General features: G+C 34.2%; 1 protein-coding gene across 2 annotated transcripts in view; it reads right to left on the bottom strand.

Moving 5' to 3' along the window:
* LOC126812030 (uncharacterized) overlaps positions 1 to 13,593 on the bottom strand; it is a 43,531-nt gene that overhangs the window by 27,049 nt on the left and 2,889 nt on the right. For both annotated transcript variants that reach the window (XM_050538191.2, XM_050538190.2), the window contains exons 3-12: positions 11,338 to 11,381; positions 9,816 to 9,955; positions 8,032 to 8,166; positions 7,580 to 7,758; positions 6,275 to 6,448; positions 4,682 to 4,837; positions 3,025 to 3,222; positions 1,846 to 1,967; positions 1,484 to 1,613; positions 334 to 391 (exon numbers count right to left, since the gene is read on the bottom strand). In XM_050538191.2, the coding sequence (XP_050394148.2) occupies positions 334 to 391; positions 1,484 to 1,613; positions 1,846 to 1,967; positions 3,025 to 3,222; positions 4,682 to 4,837; positions 6,275 to 6,448; positions 7,580 to 7,758; positions 8,032 to 8,166; positions 9,816 to 9,955; positions 11,338 to 11,381 (1,336 nt within the window). The remainder of the gene's footprint in view (positions 1 to 333; positions 392 to 1,483; positions 1,614 to 1,845; positions 1,968 to 3,024; positions 3,223 to 4,681; positions 4,838 to 6,274; positions 6,449 to 7,579; positions 7,759 to 8,031; positions 8,167 to 9,815; positions 9,956 to 11,337; positions 11,382 to 13,593) is intronic.

Raw genomic sequence — 13,593 nt, 5'->3', positions numbered from 1 at the left:
CGAGACTTAGCTTCAAACAACCAGTACGGTGGTTGGAATTATTGTACACGTCGTCAAAACTTCAAAGGCTAATATCTTCGCTCGCAATCAAGTAATTTGAATGAAATTTTCAAATTATTAATTTTACATTATCTATTTTCGAACTATTACAGCAAGAATGGCTAGCTCTTTATCTAAATCTTACATAATGTATTTTTAAGTCTAATATAACGTTTTGTGTTCAATATTTGACATATAAATAACAAATCTATAGATAGAACAGATATTTCAAACTTTACATTAAGATTTAATCCTTGATCAATTGTCCAAAAGATAAAAAGATCTGTAACTTACGTTTTTTCTGCCGAACAAAAGAATTCTTCCCCAGGACAATCAGCATGTGTTTGTGTTTCTTCAAAACAAAAATTAAATTCCAGATGAATAGTGTAGAATATTAGAGATACATATAAGAAATATAATTAGGTTAAAAACTGAAAACTCGTAGCAAAGCATTTATGAATTAATAGTGAGGTATAATGTGTAATTATTAAATATAAATATATAGAATATGGAGACCCTTCAGGACCAAATCTTATGAAATTTTATAGCTGTTCGTTGCAAAAGTTCTTAATTGTTAATCCATTTCAATTTAAAATGGTTCAAATATTATCCAACGTGACATATCATTTATGTCTCGGTCGGGAGCAGGCATGGAAAGCCCATTATTTGTTTCGTAACATTTCTACTTGCATATCAGCCTTCTAAATGATTTGATTGGCTTTATTGGAGAGTGCACGACATGGGCTATTTCTCGGAATAGGATAATAGATGACATTTCTCTTGGGAGGGCTTCGTTATATAAACGATCGAATTTTGTTTCACTTTATGAGAGAAATCTGGGACTGCTACTCGCCACTCATAAATTTGTAATTATTAAAATTGATGCTTGAATTAATAAAAGGTATATATGGAACCTGTCTGATAAAACACATCATGTAATTATTAACAACCTTGATAAAACTTTTGTTACGTTGTTTGGGGTTCACGATGGGTAAGAGGGTAAGACGCTGACTCGTTAGTCTGGAGGTTGGGTGTTCGATCCCTGCATTGGCCGAGAAAGTTCATCCAGATTTTCCGGATGTGTAGGCTACACGAAACCCCGGTTTTTCGTCCCATCTGAACAACAAGACAGCTTTCTAGGCCAATGCAGGGATTAACACCCGACCTCCAGGCTAGCGAGCCAGCGTCTTACTGTCATATATACTCCTTTACTAAACCAACTTATTCATATTATTAAGGAATAGTGGTCTGAAGCCTTCTTGAGTTCGTTGTATTAATTGAGTTACTTCCCTTGATTAATAAAAGGCTTTGATCCTGGATGGAATTCTGGGATGGAGTGAAGTGGAAGATGGCTGTTTATAATTAGCCCTTCTGATTGTCATAAAAAATCCAGACCATCTTGTGACCTTTACACCCCAATACCACATTACTAATATACTAATACCTTGTGTAACTGTATCGTTGTTACAAGCAGGCACAGAACAATAACCAAATTTCATCAATCTATGATCAACCCAACACCAGGGTTTAGCATCACCATCTGGATTACGACATAAATTGTGTTGACCTAATCCCTGTCAAAATAAATATTTTTAAATTATCGCATACTGAATCATGGTCACAATACTAATTAATTTAAAACGATTCAATACTGTAAAAATTATGGATATGGCATATGGTGACTGAAAGAGGTTAATTCCATAAAGAAAAAATCAAAACGAGCAGCAGATATGTATAAATGTCAATTCAGGTTTTTTTGGTATATTTTTCCTTTCTAAAATGTAAAATAGAAATGTGTTTATATACCTTATCAGGGTGGGTTTGAGGATTGACCAACCTAGAATCTGTCCAGTTTAAACATAATGAGCCTTTCTCTGTGACTGATGCAAATCCTCTATATTCACTTCCATTAAGACTTTTATAACATTCTATAAGATAATTATTATAACAGCTATAAGATAATTATTATAACATTCAATAAAATAATTATTATAACATTATATAAGATAATCATTATAACACAATATAAGATAATTCTATAAGATAATTATTATAAAACATTCCATAAGACAATTATAACATTATAACATTCTGTAACATAAGTATAACATTCTATAAGATAATTATTATAACATTCTATAAGATAATTATTATAACATTCTATAAGATAATTACTATAACACTCTATAAGATAATTATCATAACATTAACATTATTGAATTTGTATTCAACTTTCTGCAAATTAAATCATATTCACAAATTATGTATTCAGTCATGAAACAATAATGACGGATATGCCACCAAAATGTATTAGAAAGTGTTCAACTAGTACCGGTACTTGTGCCACATGCAGAGATAGTTGTTATAAAAGTAAGCTTTAAATCAGTTTGAATGATTTTGAATTAAAAGGAGCTCAACCTTTTTGATAAAGTTTTGAATGAAAGATACATTATGGGAGATAAGATAAAGAGCTGGCAGTTCCCACTATAATAGTTAAAAACTAGATAATGTAAAGGCAATTTTCTGAAAATTTCAGTCAAATTGATCTTCTATGAACCAAGAATTGAAGCGATTGAAATTTCGTCCTAGCCTCGATCATCATTACTAAAAAAAATAGTCTCAATCATCCATTTCATGATTAAATTATGAATAGAAGTCGAACAGCAAATGGGATCATAATCCAGTAAATATCGCGATAAGCGATGCCATCAAGATTTGATTATGATCTGGATAAGTTAATCAATGTCTAATTAATAATTTAAATAACATTTCTGGCCTAAAGAAAGACCTGCAATTAGCAGATTTAGCTCTTGCATAATGTATGTTTAAGTTAACCTGATGTATTATCTATAGAATTAAATCAAGTGGAAGTCAACTTGTTTACTAAACCCGTTACATCTTAACACGGCCTTTGCCTACAAAAGTAAAAATCGTCCATTTATATCCATTTATAAACAAAACAATAAACGTTTTCATATTACAAACCTAATGGTTCAGGTTGGCCTTCCTTTTCACAAATAAAGTCAAATCGTAAAACACGACTAGCACAAACTTTAGCTGCCCAGTAGAAATAATCAACTTGAACTTGTGTACCATTCGGATGTAAAAACATATCTGTTAATACCAGACAATAATATCTTCTAAGCGCTAACGGTTCCGCTGCATAACTGTTTGGACCCCAACCTAATAAATTCAAATTAAAGGTAAATTTGCTGAAAAAAAAGGAAGTCTCTAATATTCGAGAGAGAGAGAGAAATGGGGTTTAACGTGCACTCGACGTTAGTCATTTTGGGACTAACATATGTTTTAATTTCATTTCAATAATTCGCTTGCGCGTAGGGGTCTTTAGCAGTGGGAGGAAACCGAAGGACTCGGAGAAAACCCATGTGGTTGGACAGGTGACCCTACTCCTTGTCACGTACAACCGGGGATTCGAAACCACGCCAGTCTACTCAATGACAGATTTTATGATACAGCACGCGCACTCTGACCATTCAGCCACCCCCCCCCCCTCTAATATTCAAACAATGCATTATGTTTACCAGGTAAATGAATATGGAAGCTACACTCAACATAATGTCACCATCATCTCCACTACATGGATATGAAATTCACTCTCAATCAACACAGTGCCATATCTACCAGATTAAAAAAATATGCAATTCAGATATAAATCATCTGAATTTCTAAACTTTGATAATTTTTGGCAAAAGGGTCTCTATTTATGCGTCTATCTGGATTTTGGACTTCTAGAACATTACATTTGACTTTAATTTCGGCTTTAAAATTATACAAATATTTCATTAAATGCCTCTTTTTTTCTATTTTCATAGCTGTTAAAGATCAAATGAAATGAAATCGGGTTTAACGTCCTACAGCTATCCTGTTCTGACTGGGCTAATGAAGACTGGAAAGCCCAAATGAAAGTTAACTATTTTTGGAAAGGATAAACACTAGTGTGTATTGACTGTACAATCTGAGCTTTTGACAACCAATTGGATCAGGAGATTACCTTTATGTACCATGGTAAGAATGGTACTGTGGTGAGATTGCAAGAAAAAATGCACATGTAATTACTTAAATGAATATACTAAAATAATCACAAGCATCAAAACCAACAATTATTTTCTGCGAATAAACTTTGCTCTTCATTTCTTTTTTATCAAGACTAGCATAGATATTTAAATTTCATGAAAGTATACCGATAGTTTCATTTAAGTCAGATTTAGGCCTTTATGGAAGTAAGCACTGGGGCAGCTATTATTTTGACTACAGTTAGATATGCATTATGTAAGATTTAGATAAATAGCTGGATGTTCTTGCTATAATAGTTCATCAATAGATAACGAAAAATAAATATATTGAAAAATTAATTCAAATTACTTTATTCTGAGCGAAGTTATGACTGTTTGATAATATAGCCCAATTTGTTCATTATCGTAGTAATGGTACTTGCCAATCGAGATTTAGCCTTGATTGTCCATTTTAACATTAAATTTTTAAATCTGGCAGATGTTTAAATCCATTTAAATCTCGGCCATCCGATGTACTAGAGAGTTTATTATAGGCTTGTCATGTTAATAAATAGGCAGATGTAGCTCTTACATAATGCATCTTTTAAAAATAAATCTGGTAGAATTACCTGGAAACCAATTATCAAACTCCATGGCAGCTTTTGTTAATAATGGAGCTCTGGATTTTCTTCTACCAGGTAAACGTAATGTTGATGTCAGAGCCACTTTAAACCATTTCCAATCTCTTTTCATTCTTTTACCACCGGTGTACCATACATGAGATGCTGTTGATACATATTAGGTAAGTAAAAATATACATAAATCAAATAATATCAGATCCACAGGTGCTAATGTCATATAGTGGTATACTGAATATTATTGTGGTCTGAAACCTTATGTTTAAGTAGATATAAGTTGTCTCCCTTATTAAGTAGTTCTTCAGCCTTTTTGAGTAATGAAGATAGAGATTGGAATTCTAATATGGAGAATGGTTGTTTTTTCAATTTCACCTTCAAAGTTATTGTAACACTTTGGGATCCAATGAGCCAAATATAACACTACCTCGGACAAGTTTGAATACAGGACATTGTAATAGTGGAGAGTCCAGTGCCTTTACTGCTTCACTACCACAGCCTCATTACTGGTGAACAATTGATGGGGACATCCAACTCAATACATTTTTATCTTTGTTTATATTTTATGGTTCTTATTTTCTACACATAAGATCTAACATACATGTATATTCAGCATGGCTGCAGTTCCGTGTTCAATCTGATTAAAACACAGATCCTATTTCATTTCGCTTTTATAGTTCAAAATTACTTGTCTTTACTACACTAGGATCTGGAAGAGTGGTTATCATTGATGTGTTCTGAATGGTGTGAGGAATTAGCCAATTGAACGGTCTATTACGGAGAGCTTTAGGCGTGTTTTGCATGGAACTGTGGGTAATCCACTAGTAACATCAATGCTAATTGGTTAATCAAATGTCTGACGTCATAGGGTCAATATTCGCTTGTATGACCTCTGACGAGACCTATCGCTACAACCGGTCAGATCTTCATGTAGTGTAGGCCATCGAAAGTATAAAAAAAACGAAACGAAATATAGATCTGTATTTTGATCAGATTTTTCTGTGTTATGCCTGAGATTTCAAAGGGTTTATGAATGAAACAGTGGACAATGTATTGGCTAGACTGGGGGATTGATAGAACTGTGTTGTCACGTTCTGTTTACAATGCACAGGTAAGAATATGACACAGAATTACAAAATATGGAATATTATATCGATTTAATCAGAGCGAGAGAGAGAGCGAGAGAGAGAGAGAGAGAGAGAGAGAGAGAGAGAGGGTCTAACGTCCACGCGACACAAACTAGGTTATTTCGGGACTAAAGATGGTTCAATTTTATTTCAATATTTCGCTTGCACGTAGGGGTCTTTAGCAGTGGGAGGAAACCAAAGGACACGACGAAAACCCAAGTCGTTGAACAGGTGACCCTTCTCCTTGTCATGTAGAACTGGAGAATCAAAACCACGCCAGTTGACTCAATGACAGACATTATGATACGGCGCGCACACGCTAACCATTCAGTCATCCAACCATCCTCGATTTAATCAGACAGCCAATACACTGTCACTGTGTGCACACCTGATGCAGGTAGTTTACAGTACGAGTACATTTAAATCGGTTTTATTACAGAATATCAGATTATAACCATACCTCTAGCAGTCAATTTTATTACGTTTGAAAGAAAATTATTTTCTGCTTGTGATTGTATCGTAACCAGACCAGCATCTAATGCAGCACATTTTTCTATAGCTTGTTTTAGATTTCTGGCACCACCGAAGAATTTATAACAACTACCATCCCAGGCTACCCATCCAGGGTCACATCCTGTTATAAACAAAAAAACGAATCCAATATAACAATCATTATGTTTACAAATTATAAATTAAAGACATTAATTAACACAACAAGACCATAATCAACTTTCAATGGCATCGGATACTTAAGATTTTAACTAGATTAGAATGGTTTGCCATTTAAAAATATAATTTAAAAATTGGAAAGCGAGACTAAGTCTCGAATATACCAGTGCCCTGGTTACCACTATGCACACATCTTGTCAAAATTTCAAACAGTGATAATTTGGCTCAAAATGAAGTAATTTGAATGAAATTTTCAATATTTTATTTTTTTATCATCTATTTTTAAATTATTATAGCAAGAATGACCAACTCTTTATTAAATTCTTAACTAATGTATCTTTAACATATACTCTTTGAGCAACGCTGGATCAACCATGGTGGGGCCCTGGGGCCTGGAATATGTGGGGGGCCCCTGATCGCCGACCGCGGAGCTGTGGCTGGCCACCGCGAGCACCGAAATTTTCAGAAATTGACGGCCGGAAACATGATTTTCTGGCATTTCAGGCACTTGTGTCGGAGCCATTTAGAAGTACCTCCCCCAGAAAAAAATAACATTCTGCCACAAAATTAGCGCATTCTGGCGTTATTTCAGTGGACCAATCCATGCGAGTGCTATGAAATGAGTCCTCGGTCCGACCATGCTCGAGGCGCACAACTGAGATTTTTGTGGGGGGCCCTGGGGCCTGGGCCCCATTGTGCCCCGTGGTTAATCCGGCGTTGTCTTTGAGTAGCAGATATCCAGTAGCATGCAGAGGTTTGGTGAAGCCTAGGGCCAGCAACTTGATTGTATTCCCCCAAAACTCAAGTACAGGGCCTGGTACTAAGAAATGTGAGAAACGGGTGACATTTTAAATATTTGTAAAAGCAGATAAAATAAACTATTTATTCAAATTGAGTAGAGGAGCTTGTACACCAAAGTTAACGTGATAATTTCAAATTTACAAAAAAAATAATTTCAATTACACTCTTTGATTGGATGCCCACCCTCCACTGGATGCTTGGGGCTACCTTCCCTCCCCTTACCCCCCTGCACGCCAATGCAAATATCATATTAAATCCATGTTTACCGAGGGATTTAAAGAATAAAATTTTTTACCTTCATTAACTTTACATACAACTGAAGCAGCTTCTGATTTACTACAGTCGTGTACAGTTGTATAGGGACATGATTGTAATGTAGACTCTGATCCCTTACAGTTGACATTATCCATTAATATATCTGTATTCTCGGCTGGAATACCATAATATGCCTTTCCAATGGCTGATAACGCACCTCTAACAAAAATAGACAAATACAGATATGATTTAAATGAATGGACAAGATATTTACTTGTGCTTATAAACAGAGAGAGACTTCTCTTGTCATAGCTTGATAATATATGGAAACAACAATTTGTGATTACGTCCCACGTGTTGTTTCAATATATTACTTAATGTCTCGCTCTCAACCATTGAACCACACATAATTTGGCTACTTGTGCCCTTTAATAGTTGTTAGAAGAAAACTAAATATAAAAACAGAAATAAGAGATGATAAGATGTACATACTGTTTGAATCCTAATTGTCTACATGCTACTGATGCATCTTGTAAATCCCATTCATCATCACAAACAATACCCCATTTTCTACCACGATAAACTTCTATTCTACCAGCATTAAACGATGATGCATTACCACGCAATCTGAAAATATTCCCAGCTTTAAATAGATCTTATTGCAATCTAATTAAAACACAGATCCTATTTCGTTTTGTTTCCTATAGTTCAAAATTCAGTTTTCCTTGTCTTCACTACTCTAGGATCTGGAAGAGTTGTTATGTAAATTACTTTCTGGTTGATGTGAGAGATTAGCCAATGAAACGGTCTGTTATGGCAAGATCTTGGCATGCTGGGCATGGAAATGTGGGTATTCCACTAGAAACATCAACGCTTGCTTATTGGTTAATCAATTGTCTGACGTCATATGTTCAAAAGCTGCTTGTATGACCCCAGACACGACCTACCACTACAACCAATCAGATCTTCATGTAGTAGAGGCAATCGAAAGTATAAACAAAAACGAATCGAAATATAGGTCTTTGGAAAAGATTCTAAAATTTAACTTAAAAAGTCAACTGATATTATAAGACTTTTTTATTATACAGTAAGCTGTATGGTGATTCTCTAGGTTATATATCAATGGCAACCATTATCAAACAAGAAAAATAATACAATCGAATTAACATTCATCAATCAAGGACAATGCATAGCTAACCGAACATAATGGTACAACTATGAAGAGAAAGAGAGAGAAATGGGTTTCAATGTCCACATGACACAAAACTAGGTCATTTCGGGACTAACATATGGTTCAATATCATTTCTATAATAGGCTCGCGCGTAGGAGTCTATAGCAGTGAGAGGAAACAGGAGGACCCAGGGAAAATCCACAAGGTTGGACAGGTGACCCTACTCCTTGTCACATTCAGGCAGGAAATAGAAACCATGCCACTTGAGTCAATGAGTAAATTCATGGGCATGTTTTAAACCACTAGACCACACAACCACTATAAAGTTATGGTACTAACCTGATATAATCATGGTACCACTATAAAGATGTGATGGTTTATTCTATATAACTAACCTAATATATTCACCACAAAGATGTGATGGTTTATTATATAACTAACCTAATATATTCACCATTATAAAGATGTGATGGTTTATTATATATAACTTACCTAATATATTCACCATTATAAACATGTGGTGGTTTATTATATATAACTTACCTAATATATTCACCATTATAAACATGTGGTGGTTTATTATATGTAACTAACCTGATATATTCACCATTATAAACATGTGGTGGTTTATTATATGTAACTAACCTGATATATTCACCATTATAAACATGTGGTGGTTTATTATATATAACTAACCTGATATATTCACCATTATAAACATGTGGTGGTTTATTATATGTAACTAACCTGATATATTCACCATTATAAACATGTGGTGGTTTATTATATATAACTAACCTGATATATTCACCATTATAAACATGTGGTGGTTTATTATATATAACTAACCTGATATATTCACCATTATAAACATGTGGTGGTTTATTATATATAACTAACCTGATATATTCACCATTATAAACATGTGGTGGTTTATTATATATAACTTACCTAATATATTCACCATTATAAACATGTGGTGGTTTATCATATATAACTTACCTAATATATTCACCATTATAAACATGTGGTGGTTTATTATATGTAACTAACCTGATATATTCACCATTATAAACATGTGGTGGTTTATTATATATAACTAACCTGATATATTCACCACTATGAGGTTCTGGTGGTGCTGTAACAGATCTAGTTATAGGTCTCTCAGGTGCGCGTGGTACCATTCTATAACCAGCAGGAACTCTCCAGTAATATGTTTTTGGTGTCCGTGAATTCGCTCCTGCCTAAATAAAAGAAAAATCAAATTTGATCCAGGATTTTCAGAAAGGGGGGGGGGGGGCGTGCTGACCCCACTTGGGAGTGTGATGTGAAGCCCGGCCCTCGGTGGCTGGACTGATGGCAATCAACCAAGTCACCAACAGGCTCGTTTCGGGGTAAATTATGATGGGGATCACTACCATTTTTAAGTATTTTTCTTGTCCTTTCCCGCAAATTGTTTGCCACCGCAAAAAATAGGGGGGCATGCCCCATGCACCCCCCCCCCTCACTTAGATCCGCGCCTGAATACTGACTGATTATTTTACCGATACTGATATCTATTACGATTTCCAAAGTTTGTCAACCTGGGTTCTAAGATGTTGAATAGTTTGCAGAGTGACTTCTCAAATTGAGCATGTATAGACCTATTTTTATTTCCAGGTCTACTAAATTATGTCAAAAAGAGAGAGAGAGAAATGAGGTTTAACGTCCACTCGACAGAAACTAGGTCATTATTTCAACAATTCACTTGCATGTAAGGGTCTTTGGCAGTGGGGGAAGCCAGAGGACCCGGAGAAAACCCACGAGGTTGGACAGGCGATCCTACTCCTTGTCACGTACAACTGGGGAATCGAAACCACGCTTTTTGACTCAATGACAGACCTTATGATACAACTCGCACAGGCTAACCATTCATCCATCCAAACTACAGGCACTTGAAGGGATTAAAATAAAACTTCCTACATTACAATAAAACTTCCTACTTCTGCTTGACTATATATTATTACAGTATATATCATTACAGTACTTTCATCCAGATTTTCCGGCGTGGTTACCCCTTGTCAGTGATGCAGGACGGAGGGGCTGACAAGGAAAGCTGTCTAGTCGTTCGGATGGGATGAAAAACCGAGATACCGTGTACACATTGGCGTGCACATAAAAGATCCCTTGACAGTTGGAATTCGATATAAGAGTAGGCTGTAGTGCCGCTGTCCGGGCAAAATTTCCCTCATAGCACACAGTATGGCGTATGCCCGTCTTCATTAGCCCAGTTCGGAGCAAAACAGTAGGACGTTAAACCCCATTTCATTTCATTTTTTATTTCATTACAGTACTAGGAAGTTTTATTTTAATCCCTTCAAGTGCCTGTGATCCAAACCCCCAAATGTCAAAGGGGGATAGACCTTCACATTGATTTGTACCATACACAAACTGTTTACAATCTATTGCCTGGCAGAAGGATCTATTTCTAAAAAAGATTTATGACAGACATTTGACTTAGAAATGTTGATCAAAAACAAATAATTTTTAAGTGGTGACTGTGAAGGGTGAATACGATCTTGTCTCGTAAACACATTCAAATTGACAGTAAACAATAAGATTACTGTAAATACATTAAACTACTTACAGGTGGTGTTGTTCTTGCTGCGCTGATTCTATTTCGTCTATGACCTGCAGTAAAAACATATATTTCTTCTTAATCAATTTTTTAAATCAAATACATCTAAATGCAAAGGTTACAATGATCAATGTGCCAGTCCCACTAAGAATAGAGTATAAAACTAAAAATTAATTGAGTGTAAAACTCAAGAAGAACATAAGAGTACATGTATCTATCAATAAGAATAGATAGTAGACATCAATAAGAACTGAGAGTAGACAACAATAAGAACAGAAAGTATATATCAATAAGAACAGAGAGTAGACATCAATAAGAATAGAGAGTAGACAATAATAAGAATAGAGAGTAAACATCAATAAGAATAGACATAGACATCAATAAGAATAAAGAGTAGACATCAATAAGAATAGAGAGTAGACAATAATAAGAAAAGAGAGTAGACATAAATAAGAATGGAGAGTAGACATCAATAAGAATAGACATAGACATCAATAAGAACAGAGAGTAGACATCAATAAGAATAGAGAGTAGACAATAACAAGAATAGAGAGTAGACATAAATAAGAATGGAGAGTAGACATCAATAAGAATAGACATAGACATCAATAAGAACAGAGAGTAGACATCAATAAGAACAGAGAGTAGACAACAATATGAAAAGAGATTAAATATCAATAAGAATAGACGTAGACATCAATAAGAACAGAGAGTAGACATCAATAAGAATAGACATAGACATCAATAAGAACAGAGAGTAGACATCAATAAGAACAGAGAGTAGACAACAATAAGAACAGAGAGTAGACATCAATAAGAACAGAGAGTAGACATCAATAAGAACAGAGAGTAGACAACAATACGAAAAGAGATTAAATATCAATAAGAAAAGACGTAGACATCAATAAGAACAGAGAGTAGACATCAATAAGAATAGAGAGTAGACATCAATAAGAATAGAGAATAGACATCAATAAGAATAGAGAGTAGACAATAATAAGAATAGAGAGTAAACATCAATAAGAATAGACATAGACATCAATAAGAACAGAGAGTAGACATCAATAAGAACAGAGAGTAGACATCAATAAGAATAGACGTAGACATCAATAAGAACAGAGAGTAGACATCAATAAGAATAGAGAGTAGACATCAATAAGAATAGACGTAGACACCAATAAGAACAGAGAGTAGACATCAATAAGAATAGAGAGTAGACATCAATAAGAACAAGGGTAGACAACAATAAGAACAGAGAGTAGACATCAATAAGAATAGACATAGACATCAATAAGAACAGAGAGTAGACATCAATAAGAATAGACGTAGACATCAATAAGAATAGAGAGTAGACATCAATAAGAACAGAGAGTAGACATCAATAAGAACAGAGGGTAGACATCAATAAGAACAGAGATTAGATATCAATAAGAATAGACGTAGACATCAATAAGAACAGAGAGTAGACATCAATAAGAACAGAGAGTAGACATCAATAAGAATAGAGAATAGACAATAATAAGAATAGAGAGTAGACATAAATAAGAATGGAGAGTAGACATCAATAAGAATAGACATAGACATCAATAAGAACAGAGAGTAGACATCAATAAGAATAGACATAGACATCAATAAGAACAGAGAGTAGACATCAATAAGAATAGAGAGTAGACAATAATAAGAATAGAGAATAGACAATAATAAGAATAGAGAGTAAACATCAATAAGAATAGACATAGACATCAATAAGAACAGAGAGTAGACATCAATAAGAATAGAGAGTAGACAATAATAAGAATAGACAATAGACAATAATAAGAATAGAGAGTAGACATCAATAAGAATAGAGAGTAGACAATAATAAGAATAGAGAATAGACAATAATAAGAATAGAGAGTAAACATCAATAAGAATAGACATAGACATCAATAAGAACAGAGAGTAGACATCAATAAGAATAAAGAGTAGACATCAATAAGAATAAAGAGTAGACATCAATAAGAATAAAGAGAAGACATCAATACGAAAAGAAATTAAATATCAATAAGAATAGAGTGTTAAAGTCAATAACAATAGAGTGTTAAAGTCAATAATAATAGAGAGTTAAAGTTAATAATAATAGAGAGTTAAAATCAATAAGAATAGAGAGTTAAAATCAATCAGAACAGGGAGGTCTGTATCAATAAGAATAGAGTTAAAATCAATAAGAATAGAGAGTTAAAGTCAATAAGAATAGAGTGTTAAAATTTATAAGTGTACAATACA

This window comes from Patella vulgata, chromosome 2 (assembly GCF_932274485.2).
Source record: "Patella vulgata chromosome 2, xgPatVulg1.2, whole genome shotgun sequence".
Lineage (NCBI taxonomy): Eukaryota > Metazoa > Mollusca > Gastropoda > Patellidae > Patella > Patella vulgata.
This window is presented reverse-complemented; position numbering and strand designations above follow the sequence as displayed.